At 38.3% G+C, this 13,203-nt stretch overlaps 3 protein-coding genes across 4 annotated transcripts; 1 reads left to right on the top strand and 2 right to left on the bottom strand.

The window, feature by feature from the left end:
* Positions 1–98: 98 nt before the first annotated feature.
* LOC149730451 (uncharacterized) lies at positions 99–1,327 on the top strand. The gene is made up of 4 exons (XM_089886058.1): positions 99–316; positions 646–776; positions 972–1,076; positions 1,132–1,327. The coding sequence occupies exons 1-4, from the start codon at positions 194–196 to the stop codon at positions 1,220–1,222; spliced, it is 450 nt and encodes a 149-aa protein (XP_089742184.1). The 5' UTR covers positions 99–193; the 3' UTR covers positions 1,223–1,327.
* A 174-nt stretch (positions 1,328–1,501) lies between these two features.
* LOC149730450 (rhomboid-related protein 2-like) lies at positions 1,502–4,053 on the bottom strand. Its single transcript, XM_089886040.1, has 7 exons — positions 3,821–4,053; positions 3,314–3,453; positions 2,870–3,018; positions 2,696–2,808; positions 2,355–2,455; positions 2,083–2,137; positions 1,502–1,863 (listed from the first exon to the last, which is right to left on the bottom strand). Exons 1-7 carry the CDS (start codon positions 3,897–3,899, stop codon positions 1,613–1,615), a joined length of 888 nt encoding a protein of 295 aa, XP_089742166.1. The 5' UTR covers positions 3,900–4,053; the 3' UTR covers positions 1,502–1,612.
* A 41-nt stretch (positions 4,054–4,094) lies between these two features.
* LOC149730449 (integrin beta-1-like) lies at positions 4,095–12,745 on the bottom strand. Of its 2 annotated transcripts, none has more exons than XM_089886005.1 (19): positions 12,585–12,745; positions 12,405–12,531; positions 11,885–12,036; positions 11,405–11,574; positions 11,028–11,089; positions 10,596–10,779; positions 10,069–10,200; positions 9,791–9,940; positions 9,450–9,539; positions 8,931–9,074; positions 8,602–8,710; positions 8,132–8,327; positions 7,771–7,880; positions 7,155–7,351; positions 6,844–6,963; positions 6,504–6,634; positions 6,048–6,178; positions 5,442–5,608; positions 4,095–4,332 (listed from the first exon to the last, which is right to left on the bottom strand). In XM_089886005.1, the coding sequence occupies exons 1-19, from the start codon at positions 12,661–12,663 to the stop codon at positions 4,261–4,263; spliced, it is 2,523 nt and encodes an 840-aa protein (XP_089742131.1). In that variant the 5' UTR covers positions 12,664–12,745; the 3' UTR covers positions 4,095–4,260. The 2 variants fall into 2 exon arrangements, with proteins under 2 accessions (XP_089742131.1, XP_089742132.1); XM_089886006.1 differs by lacking the exon at positions 4,095–4,332 and adding an exon at positions 4,653–5,116 and having other exon boundaries at positions 12,585–12,744.
* Between the last annotated feature and the right edge of the window lie 458 nt (positions 12,746–13,203).

The raw sequence follows: 13,203 nt of genomic DNA, 5'->3' as shown, positions 1-13,203 counted from the left end.
AAACACGCGAATGCGCGAAAGTATAATACACGTCATAAACGAAGGCGCTTGCTTCTAAATACGTCATATATTTATGATACGTCACCAGGGTATTTGAATGTTAATTACATAAATATACCGCTTATGACGTAACAGAACACCAGGAATATTGTCAATTTTTTTTTACTATTTTTTTTTTCACAGAAACCGAAAAATGGAGAAGTTTCGTTCGATATTCAACAACCCGGAGAGCGGCAACAGCAGGAGGGCAAGCCATGCGGGGTTCGACAGTAGAAGGCTGATCGAACCTGAACTACAACGGAGGGGTTCTTTACCGGTACTATACCAATAATACCATGAAGTGTGTTTTGCACTAATGTAACGTTCGCCTGTTTACGGTATATCCATTACACTAATGTCGGGAAACTTTTAACTTTGTTGTCTCATTTAATAGTAAACGAAGAACATTCAAAGAATTATAAAATGTATCCTCACGACTCCCATAGACCGTTGTTAATTTTTTAAAACATGATCAGGTTATTTGAATGTTATGTATTAAAGTTGTCCCAACTTACCCCACTCTACTATTTATATAACACTGGTTTAGGTATGTAGTATACATTATACACTGGTGCCAAACATAACGTTTACCTTATGCACCCTCAGGCAACTTTTGTTAAGAAAGCTGACACTTCAAGGCGAATCCACACAAGTTCAGCTTGCGTTAATTTGATCAAAGAGTTTCAAGAAATTAAAATAGTTAATAAGAAGAAGGGGAAGAATGTCCGGATCGACCCGTAAGTGAGGGGGGGGGGGTGTTCGTCACTGCCATTGTGGGCGTATGTGTCCTTGGGCACGACACTTAACAATAAGCGTAAACGAACACAAGGTGTATGAAACAGACCACCTGTGTTGTAAGTTAATATTTATGTTTATTACGAATATATGCTATTGTTTCCATTGTTTACACACAATGACGTCATATACACCAGGTTGCTACAAGACGTTGTTCGACGTCAGCAACAAAATGATGACGTAGATATGACGTCAGAGGACGAAGAAGAAGAAGTAAAAAGATCTTCATCGGTTGAAAATTTGTAAGTTGAGATTACGACGGTTGTGACGTCATAAACATGTTTGTTTCATCGACAGTAAAGAAACGAAGGTGCTTCAACTACGTAGTGTGACGTCAGATACTGAGATTGAAAATCTTGGAATCAGCGATCCGATGGAGGGGGAATAGAACATAGAAAGAACATTAAATATATCTGTTGTTTATACAAATTGGGTGTTGTATCAATGTATGGAACTTATTTAACGGACAATACATGGAAAATAATGTAAACACAGTAAAGATAGACACTTAATTTAAACAGTGAAAGTTTGAATTATTCCTGGGATGTCTGCTGTAATCGGAAATTATTCACAAGCTAACACAACAATCCTGTCCAAGCAATTACCAACCGCGCCCCCAACTTACCCACACATGATGAACAACTAATGTTAATACAATAACCTTAAATACAAAGCTAGGTATTTTATTTCAGGAACATAATTGGCATTAATTGAAGTAAAAAATACAAAACATTACAGAACTGCATGATCGCATAACTAGTGCAAAGTCTATAAAACATTAAATTGTTCCAGCTGGGCTTAAAAACAAGTTAAAAAACACGGCAAACCCGCAACATAAGATGTATGCTGCGAAACAAACCCAACAACGAACATCTTTCAAAATATTTTTATCATAATCACTGAAGAATACGTAACCGATAGTTACCCCCGCTAACCCCCCCGCCAGGTGCGCGACCAGCGACACAGGTGGGGAACCCCCTTCAACAACGACAACTCTTCGGTAAATCGAGAATCCAAGATCAACACCAACTGTGAGAACAACATCTTACATATTGTCTTTGTTCGGTTTATAAAGAATCTTTAGTGATGTTGTTAAAAGAAGTCAATTGCGTCAGAAATACGAATGGGATGCTATTTTTGACAAATGAATATTAAACCCATATTTCTGGTTTAAACAAATAGAAAAGTTTCCCCTTTTTACAATTCACCAAGAACCATCTCACGAGCACAAACGTAACCTTCACTCACCAATAATAACAACGAGCAGAAGATGTAACCCGTTGAATGCAAGCCGTGACCAATTCTGTTACAATAAGTATTATTGGTGAATATGAATACTGCACTATTATCAAGCACGAGGTGTATGAAACAGAACACCCGTGTTGTAACGAATGTCGTTGCCTCGCCATGCGAGGAAAGTTACATCCATTCATTCACAACGCGATCCATTTTTTAAAGATTAATTAAACAAAATTTGGAAACTAAATTTTTGATAATTCTGAGTCCATTCCACAACTTACCGTGATGACGTTGGACAAGTAACCTCCAAGTAACGCATAAACACCACCGGAGGCACCAACGAGGTAAACGAACGGATCAAATATTGAACTTGCAAGCGAACCTTGAATATTAAGGTTGGTTGAATTGAACAATTATCCCAAGAAGATGAAACAATATATTGTGTAGAAATGAAATAGAGATGACGGCAAAAATAAGAAAGTCAATATTTTTAAAAAAAGTGCATGAAATGTTTAATACCACAGCAGCGAAAACATCAACATTTCACAATATAACTTAATTTTGGTGTATTCCAACCGACGCCTTTACCAATTCAGACACAAATTAATGCAACACAACTTACCCGCCAACACCCCCGATATATAAACGATGGCCACTCGATAACTTTTATGAACCATCTCGAGTGGTAAGCCAAACAACAACTGAAGCACGACGTTTCCCAGGATGTGTTCAATACTAAACATAGAAACAATATATTATGCATAGAAATAATATACACACCATAGAAACAACATACCCCGCATGTAAAAACATGTACGATATAAACCTCCAAACTTCTTCCCGATGCATGGGGTCGTATATAAGTGGGGATTTCGTCAAACCAGAAGATATCGTTATCCATTGTTTTTGTTCCGCTTGGAACGCGTAGTAAATAAACACAACCAACTGTGATGTAAACATATGGTTGTTTCAATCTCATATATGTAACTATGTAAGGTTTATCATTTATGGAGTTGCATTATATGGTGCACATGCCCACTATGAGGATTTTGCAGAGATTAGGCCACCACTTTATTTAACACTTGTTTTATAAAACAACTTTGTTATTAAAGCACGCATATGATATCTATGATGGAACAATAATTTATGATAATGATGTCATAAAATCTGGGCAAATTCACTATGACAACTTAATTGCAAATTCCATAAATAATACAACCAAACATAGATATAACAATACCTCAGCCAATGAAACACACAACATAAACAGGGGGGGTGGGTTACAATTATACTCCTTCAGATAAACCAACTTCTGCTCGTCTGTTGTTAAGATGAGGTTCGCTAATTTCTTGTTCAACTTGGTGAAACAACTGTCGGGAACTTATAATATAATGTTAGTAGAATAACGATGACAACTAACAAGTATATGCATGTGAAACAACATGGCTGCCACAAGTTTATTTTTGGCAGAGAGAATATTTTTTACCATAATTTTGCGCAGATTTTAATCTTACCGATTGTGGGGAAAACCCAATATTTTCAACGCGGCATATTGTAGTAAGACACTCGTACCTCGTACATTATACATTTGCCCTTCCATGGCCATGATATGTCGCGAAAACCAAAACATACTTCATCTCCAGACATATTGTGACAACTATCAAATACATGCAACCCCTGACTTTTCAAAACTTAGGCGCCTATACACCAGCCACAGCGACACCCATGTTATAACACTGGTACTTACTTCTGCCATCTTCCTCCGTTACATTAAAAGCATCGACTTCGGTCGTTTGGTCTTCAAGCTGAATATCCGTATGGGACATTTCTAAATATCTTCTTTAATTTTTACAAATCCGAGATATTTCACAATCCATTTCAACAAAACAACTTAAACTTTGTTGTTGGTTCTTCTTTTCTAATTATATTTTTTTCTGGCAACACTGCGAAATGTTGCCAAAATGCAGTGTTTCCGAGAAGAAATAGTAAAAGCAAACTAGCAAGAGAGTTAATTGCTGAAATACTAATGTTGGTAGCTTTAATTACCAAAGTATGTTTTGGTGTCATAGTTAGTAAAATATACACTCAAAGCCACGTTTTAGCATATTTACATTAATAATTCAAAACTCGATACATTAACGCCATTCAAGCAACATATTTAATCAGTTTAAATACGAAGTAGGTTCATTATTGTTCATCCCCACCGTACGCTGGATTCTCAAACCGAGTCTTAGGTTTTTGGAACACCGGGTTAATGTCCTGCAACGAAATGAAACGTTCATGGTCGTGGGACCTTACTTGCCAAATACATTCAATGCTTGCTGCGCACACTTTTTAACAAATTAAATCGGCTGGAATTAGCTTTAGCGTAGTGATTAGTTACCAATGTGTTGGAGAAATGGTTAAGTGTCCTACCAACAGACACATACGGCCACACTTGTAGCAGCACGGAGCCTTGAACCTGGTATCCCTAGTTACGAAGTTGGCGCTGTCACCTCTCGACCACGTCGCCGATTGTAAGCATATAATGACGCGCACCGATGTTTTAATAAACCTTGTTGTTAAAAAGTGAAATCGTGTAGGAATCAAAATATACAGTTTATTGACAGTTGGTTATTGCGAAAAATAAAATTCGTTGCAAAAAATCTAAAATAATCAAAGTTGCAATTCAGCGGCAAAATTAAAATAAAATGTTATACCACTAGGAGCAGCACTGAGCACTCTCGCGACGTCATAAAAAGTCATGGTTACAAATGCTGACGTCACAAGCGCTTAGGTGCGACACCTAGAGGTTATAAAAGTTGGCCGCAGCTGTTGAAAAGATTTACAAATTGCAACCCGTCGTGTGGGTTGGGTACCATAGAAATATATTCCGCTATGAACCCAATATATGGGCCCAACAGTTTAATTGTTGGTATAATTATGTTGATGACGTCATGATGACGTAGCATCACGATGACGTAACATTACGTGATGTCTACGTTCCGTGGAAGGTTGGGTTTTCGAACCTCGTCGAAGCTTCCTCAAAAATTGGGTTTTGTCCCTGATTGCAAAGTATGTGTAAATCAAAGTTGGGGTGATTGGTTGCGCTACTAATCATGGGGAGGTTTTTAGTTGGGTAACCAGTAGCTGGTATGCTCGACAGAGATTAATAAGTTATTGCAGCAGCATGCGGGGTTAAATTTGCAATGAACATTATGACATCACAGTCAATTGCTTCAATTATAAATGATGACGTATATTGCAATGTGTTACTTTTACAGTTTTACTGATAATATAAATGAATGCAGTTTCATACACTTCGTGCCCACTTACAAGTTACTACGTATGTGACCTGGGGTTCATTGTGTTTTATGTCAGATAATTACCTTCGTCCACTTCGATTTCTTCATCTCGTTCTCGAAAACTTTCCATTCTCTCTTATCTCTCCAAGTTTGGTAAACCTTCCAAGCTACAAGGGCGATCAAGCCAAGGATGACGATGCCGGCTACGATGGGGAGGACGATAACTAACGGGTTGATCGGTTTCGGGCAATCTGAGGGTGAAAGATTTTAGTTTGTTTAACTTGACCAGAGTAGCGAAAGTTAATAGTTTGCACCAAAACGAAAAGACGGGAAGTTGAGATAAAACGAAGGAATGTTTTAAATTTGGGTTAAGATTTCAAAATTTGGGTTAAGATTGTTGAAAACGATAACGAGTATTTGATTAATCAAGAAAATAAAGTTAGCAGCAAAACGACAGTCGTTAGAACACTATACGGGTAAAATATCTTGAAAACAACGTCAAATTAAAAACGTTGTTGAACTGCAATGCGTGGCTGTATACCTCGCAAAAGATATGTAATGGCCACACAACAAACATGAATACTTTAGTGTTAGTGTTTGATACAGTGGCGCCCCATTCTTTAAACGACTCTCATAATTGTTAAAAATAACAAAACAAACACTTTTCTACCGATCAACACAACAACCCACCAATAGCTTGGTCGAATTCTTTGATCAACACCAGGTAATTACGAAGTGATTTCTTCCACACGATATTGTAAGAGACCTTGCATTGACCGGTTGATTGAGCTTGGGAGCATGGAGTTGGGGTCAATACAGAACTGTAGAGATATTGTATTATGAACTCATATTCCCCACTATGTTCACCACCGGTATAAGCATAACTTCATACAGCTTAATATAACATCCATAGATATCAATAATTCATATATAATAAGAAGCGTAAAGACGGGACACCTTTAACACATAATATCCAAATATCCCAGTCATGTTTTAAACAATTAACAACGGTCTATGGAAGTCGTGAGGATACGGTTTTATAATTCTTCAAAATGTTCTTTGTTTGCCACCAAATGAGACGAGAAAATAAAATGAAAGTGTCCCATCTTTTCCGCCCTTATAACCTAACATGGTATGTTTACTCACGGATCGACGTCAGCACAATCAGATGGACACGTCACACCACTATTAGCGGTACAAACCGAACAATCGGGAATCGCTTTCACAGTTTGGAAGGTGACGTCTTTACATTGAACTTGGCATAAATCGTTGGCGTTCTGCAACACAAGTGATCACCAATATTACATAAGCTTAAATCAAGTTTTGTTTACCCTCTCGGCAAGATAAGAATAATTAAAACAACAAATAGAAGGGATCAGCAACAAAACAACAGTCGTTAAAACACGCTATTGGTAAAAATTACTTGAGGAAAATGGCCAAATAATATCGTGGCTGTTAAACCCAACAAACAGTGTATATTACGAACCTCTCGGTTCTGCACAGCAGCGTTAACACATATAGCGCAAGCTTCATGGGACGAACATTCAGCGGTGATGGTTTTGCACGATGGACTGTTGCAATGTTGACAATATATACCATCGTATTTCTGTAACAGAATATAGTGAACGTATGTAACTTATTTATCCTTGCATGGTGGGGTAACAGCAGTCATTATAACACGGGTGTTCTGTTTAGCTTACGAGTTACCACGTATACATACCTTTGTGGGTGATTGATTTTATATGGTTGATCATTTAGACAACCCATAAGTGACTACAAGAACAAAGTTCAACTTACAGGGTCACAAATACAACTACTGCATGAACAATTCCCATTCCCGCTGCAAACCATCGTGTTGTTGCTCCTCTGGTCGATGCATTCACTTTCATGGCAAGTACATGAACCAACGTTATCCAAGGTGTATGGAATCCCATTCTTGGAGGTGCAGTTACACTTAGGTTGGTTGTAACAATTCTCACACTTGCCACCAACACCTGGAACGCATTGTAAGGTGGGGTAAGATGGGACTTGTTTCATTCTATTTTATCGTCTCGTTTCAAGAACTTATATAAATCTTGTACTCACAACTCTAAAAGAGTGTCGTTAATTGTTTAGATTAATAAATATATTCATTTAACGAATGACAAAGTATATTTTGTAGCTGTTGTTCTGCTTAACGGCGCTACTTCTTTTTTTCCATTGCACCAGTCATGCCTTTTATTAAATGGGAAAGTGACCTAATTATCTTCACGTTTACAAGTAAGTAATAATTAAGTAACGTTTGAATGATGGAATGTAACTTATTTATCCTCACATGGCGGGGCGACGACAGCAATTAAAACACGGAAGTTCTGTTTTCATACACCTCGTGCCCACTTACAAGTTACCACATTCATTCAACCGCATAACTTACCGCACACGTTGCCATCGGTGACCGGACATCCAGTGTTGGTACATTGACAGTATTTACCGTGGTAGTTTTCATCACAATCACAAACACCACAAACACATCGACCATTCCGTCTGTGATGAGGAAACAATATTACCAACATACAAGCATGCAACTATTTTATATTTTGGCAACATTTGTTCAAACTGATAGAAAAGAGAGAATAAAACATGAATTTTGTGGTCGGTTTCAACGGAAGCAATATATTTTATAACAGTAGTAGCGTCGAGCCTCGATACTGGAAACATAGGGTTACAAGCAGACACCCGCCCACTAGTTTGCTTATATGTATATAAGAAAATGTGTAAAAATAACTTTAACTTACTCGCAAATATCAGCGGTGTCGCTTCGTTTACATTGGGCGTTGAGCGACAACCCGATAGTGCTTTGCGTGCATTGACATCTTGAACCTTCGTGTCCATCATTACACAAGCATGCTCCGCATACAAGGGAACCATTGGTGCTGCAACTTGGACTGTCAACCTCAGCCATGCTGGAGCAGTTGCAATCGCACAAGAAGTCTGCGAATAAATATCTTAATTGGTTCTACTTTTATTCAAATAGATAAATAACATCGATGTTTATTAATGAGTTTTTACTTGAGATTAAATTGTTGTTCATATTTATTGACTGTTTTATTGTCTTTATTGACATTCATCTTATACAACTTGTGCTCGCTTTGGATTATTGTGAACGTATGTGTCCTTGAGCAAGACACTTAACATCAGCAATTGCTCCAACCCAGTGGTCACTAATGGGTTGTACAAACTGTCAGCTATTCATAACATGACTTACTGAAGTTGAATTTAACAAATTCTTGAAGTGAACTCGACGTAAACGTCATTGGTTGTGATGGGAGGGTGGCCGGGCAAGATGATGCGGATATTGTGAACTCGTAAGTCACCTGTGTGGGTGGGAGGGGGTGTTAATGCATTGTTTGGGGAATTTGAGCGGTAGGGTAATTGGTTAATAGTTATATAGTCCTTAATGTTTTGTTTGCATGCGATTGTTTTCTCATTTACCTATAACATGCTTAACGAATGTCATTTATTTCCAACGCTTTGTTGTTAAAAGCCTTGAAATATAAAGTTCCAACCTCTGTACCATAGAACGTCATTACAAACCTCGCTTCCAATCTTGATCTGGTCGCAACTTAAACTATTCTCAGCCCACCCACCAGCGGTTGGGCACAAAGTTCTGTACGATATCCCAACCCCTGTCGGTTTGTTGTCGTCATCGAGCGACATTTGTAACTTCTCCTTCAGTTTCTATTGGGGTTTAAATATACATTGAATAAAAGACAATGGGTGTATGCAAGTGTTTTGCTACATTAATAAAATAACATAGGTTTGTTTCAACATATTTACACCTGGTATTTCATTCACCACTTTGTAGCAAGGGCCATAACCGGAGGTTAGTTTGAACACCGAATAAGAAACAGTTGGTTAACGGTTTCTAAACTATTGGGGTTTTCTATTTTAAACCGACAAGGCATATTCCTCCTTTTTGATGCATTGTACAAACAATGTTCGTGATATAACTCATGGCATCCTTTGTCAAGATATTGTGGGACCCGTATTTATAAATATGACGGTGGTCACGTGAGGGTATTCTGTGACGTAATAAACACATCTATGACTCACATTGTAAGCCGTCTTTATAATGGAGATAATATTGTTGGAGTCGTTGGCCAATTCATCGACGAACGAGTTTGGAATGAGACTTTTCAAACCCTGGAGCAAAATCAGTTGGTTTAATATATATTGTTGACAAGTATAATGCGGGTAGGAACAAATATCACGGGTGTTCTCTTGATTTCATAACACGCCCACTATGTTAGCTTTGAATATCGGAGCCGGTAATATATGTTCCACGACGCGGTGAAAACGATTCGATGAAACTTTACAACGATGCAATTATTAATCGGCATTGTGACGAAATAAACGAGTCGTGCGGAAATAATTCGATTGTCACGTTTACTTACGTCATAAAGGCTTCTGACTTCCTTTGTTACAGCGAATATCGGTTGAATCTTATTCGCAACGAACGCCGCGCGTAGTTGGCCGATGGATGGATAGTCCAACTCCTTGCTTTTGTCGTAAACATAAACGTTGCTGTCGACGCTCGAGTTCACCTGAGGTTGGTATATTAATAGGTTGGGCAGATATCATATATATATATATGGATGTATGTTGGGGTTATGGGGAAAATATGGCTTAAGATATCTTGGAGGCTTTAAGATTTCACTTAGTATGCGCCTACCTTAGTAAGGTGACACTGCATATCATTCGCATCCAATATGGCGGCCAACTTCCCGTCCAATGCTGTATGGAAGGACGCATCAGTTGTGAACACCACGAGATGCGAAGCCGATTCTCGCCACCCGATCTTGTTCTGTAGGAAACATATCCTTTACAAATATGAACTCATTTGTTCGGTGGACTTTCATCTTAAACGTTTCGGTTTAAAAACCAAACCATGAATATGTGGACTGCCAAGTTTGTATATAAACTGACAGGGACATCCGTGTTTTGCGCTTAATAATTATGTGTCCCATTATGAGGTTGTTTAATTATGTGTCACGCGTAACGTCACTTCCTATACCGTTACATGCGGTAGAAAAGTGTTACGTAGGCAACTTCCATACATGACGTCATAATGACTTATTTGGCGATTGTCTAAAATAAACACATTTCACCGAAAAACTCGACTTTATAATTTAGTAGGGTGGGGTAAGATGGTCCATGTTTTCATTCTTACTTATCGATAGGTAGTAAACAAATACCTACCCCGCACACAGCGATTTGCATCAAGGCATCGAACCCACCCTCGGGGGAATCGATGTTGCCGGATATGTTGGTGTTCTGAACGCTCTCCTTGAACGCTGTGAGGTCGCCAGATATCGGTTGTTGATGACGAAAGCCAAAAGGTGCGGAACAAAATTCATCAGCTTTAACGCACGGGTTCTTCAACCTGGGGTGGGTGAATGTCTTGTTTACAGGGGTGTGGGGGTCTACGTTGTTATAACATTGGTGTTCTGTTTCATACACCTCGTGCTCACGTTCATAACACATACGCCACAGTGGTAGCAGCGTCGAGCCTCGAACCAGCGTTCTCCTGGCTTGAGGGAGATTCGACCACTATTCCATCATACAATACTATTCTATGTTCAACGCGGTGCCGGATAAATAATATGTTCGTACATTCACAATATGACTTACTGGTCAGGTACAGTGCTGGTGAACGGCATCATAACTTTATCAACGAAGGTGCCAAACCCCATCTGTATACGTAACAATCATTGTTAATGACGTATTATGACGTCAATATATATACTGTAATTCCCAAACATTATTTAAAACAAAACTTCTGGCGTTTATTCGCCAACCGATGTTTCGACGTTCTATACAGCTCGCCTTCACCAGGGTGAATTCCCCTAAACCGATATATATTGGTATGTTTGTTGTTAAGTCTCATTAACCCTGATGATCGTATGACGTCGAAACATCGGTTAGCAAATAAACGCCAGAAAAAACAGATGTTTTACACATATCATGACGTCATCAAATCCGGAATCTTATGACGTCATAAAACTCACATTGATGTCGCTTGTGACGTTTTGTCGAATCTCCTCCGCCAACCTTGCTCCAAGTTTTTGTAACTCCGCCAAATCATCCTTCATCGAGTTTGAGAGGTCCATGACGTAATAAAGATCAACCGGGTAATCCTTGACTTTGCGGAAAGTCACGTTGAACTTCACCGTGTCGCCTGGAATACATGGGGGTTATATGATGGTGGGGGGGGAGGAGATGAAACATAATCGGGGCAAGATGAAACAATACTAAAAAACAGGAATTAGCATGCGATGCACTGTGTTAAAATCAATAGAAGACATTTTTATTATCAACAAAATCAACAAAACGCCGTGTCCATAAGAAAAAATTGTATAACAACACAGTTTAGCAGAAAGCTGCATGTTAAGCTTATAAAAGAGAGAAGAGAAGTAGAACGTAACTTTGTGGGTGGTTCTTCTAAGATCAGTAATCTTCCCCACAAACAACAACAAAGTTACTTTTACCTTTCCGTAAATTAATGTTAATATTCTGCGGACGAAGTTGAACAACATTGATGTCGTCACGGGAACTGAACGGTAAGTTCTTCTGGAATATGACGTCACTTCTAGGCATTGTGATGTCAGCAGTCGCACACGCGCTTGCTTGTAAAGTTTTTCTGCATTATGACGACACAGATCAATAGTTAACATTATGAATCATCAATTAAACATTATGAGGTTAACAAACATATCATTGTGACGTAATAATCAGGATGAATGAATATTCAAACCAATTCAAATCTAGAACGAAATTTAAATCAGTTGGTTTGAATATTTGAATAATAACAACAATTATTACGGATATGACGTAACAAACAGATATTATTACGTAAAATACCCTAAAAAAGAAAACAAATTATTAAACAAGATGGTTTAAAAGTGGAAGTTATTGAAATGCAATTATAAATATCGTTGCTTCAATACTGAGTGATACAAGCCATACATCAGATGGCCTCGCTATATAACCTCACCCTTATAAACTTACGTGTAACTTCTACATCGCTTAATATTCGAGTTATCACTTGTTCGACTGCACCAAGCGCACTGTGGATGCTTTCGTATACATTGGTCGCATGATGTTATTGCCGTGTCTTCGCATAATTTATCGATATCTGGAATAATTCAAACTTAACAAACGTGCACGTAGTGATAAACAACTTCTCACCGGTGGTACTTTGTCCTGACACTTGTGTGGAATATACAACCAACACAGCAAACAACATAAACAACTTTATTCTTTCCATATTTAACGTACAATGAACAACAGTCTGCGTGTCAAAAGTTGATAATATATTAAATAGATGAGTCACAAGGAGCACTGTGACGTGATAATACGGTCAACAGCTACGTATCGCGTTCCTGACTCACAATGCCTGTGTTGCTTCCTTATGAGGTCATAATGCGCATTGCAGCGTATATTTGGTAAGTCGCTTACGCGGGCCATCCAACAACAATGTACATAATATAAACCGCCGCCATATATTTACATACGTCCCACTCAATGTATTTTTACATTATATCTCACAATCTGTATTTAACAAATATAATCATCCGCAACAAACACAGTTAAACAAAACACCCGTGTTAAAAAAACTTTTGTTTCCCGCCATAGATAAGTTACACTCATTCCAGCAAGTTAAATATCAAACACACACAACCCTCATTCCAACTTCTCACCTTCATACACAACTACAATCATTATACAAACCTCACTATGATAAACATATGCTAACCCGCACTAAGATACCAACCCCGTACACAACCCACACACACTAAACCTCTCT

Source organism: Ciona robusta, chromosome 10 (genome assembly GCF_009617815.1).
Source record: "Ciona robusta chromosome 10, ASM961781v2".
Taxonomy (NCBI): Eukaryota; Metazoa; Chordata; class Ascidiacea; order Phlebobranchia; family Cionidae; genus Ciona; species Ciona robusta.
This window is presented reverse-complemented; position numbering and strand designations above follow the sequence as displayed.

Excerpts from the sequence above, each read along its gene's own strand:
- LOC149730451 (XM_089886058.1), top strand. The coding sequence starts at position 194 with ATGGAGAAGTTTCGTTCGATATTCAACAACCCGGAGAGCGGCAACAGC. Across the intron at positions 777-971 it reads AAGAATGTCCGGATCGACCC|GTTGCTACAAGACGTTGTTC; the intron begins GTAAGTGAGGGG and ends CATATACACCAG. Across the intron at positions 1,077-1,131 it reads TCTTCATCGGTTGAAAATTT|TAAAGAAACGAAGGTGCTTC; the intron begins GTAAGTTGAGAT and ends TTTCATCGACAG.
- LOC149730450 (XM_089886040.1), bottom strand. The coding sequence starts at position 3,899 with ATGTCCCATACGGATATTCAGCTTGAAGACCAAACGACCGAAGTCGAT. Across the intron at positions 2,456-2,695 it reads TATATCGGGGGTGTTGGCGG|GTTCGCTTGCAAGTTCAATA; the intron begins GTAAGTTGTGTT and ends TTAATATTCAAG. Across the intron at positions 2,138-2,354 it reads ACTTGTCCAACGTCATCACG|AATTGGTCACGGCTTGCATT; the intron begins GTAAGTTGTGGA and ends TTATTGTAACAG.
- LOC149730449 (XM_089886005.1), bottom strand. The coding sequence starts at position 12,663 with ATGGAAAGAATAAAGTTGTTTATGTTGTTTGCTGTGTTGGTTGTATAT. Across the intron at positions 12,532-12,584 it reads GTCAGGACAAAGTACCACCG|ATATCGATAAATTATGCGAA; the intron begins GTGAGAAGTTGT and ends GAATTATTCCAG. Across the intron at positions 11,090-11,404 it reads ACGTCACAAGCGACATCAAT|ATGGGGTTTGGCACCTTCGT; the intron begins GTGAGTTTTATG and ends TTACGTATACAG.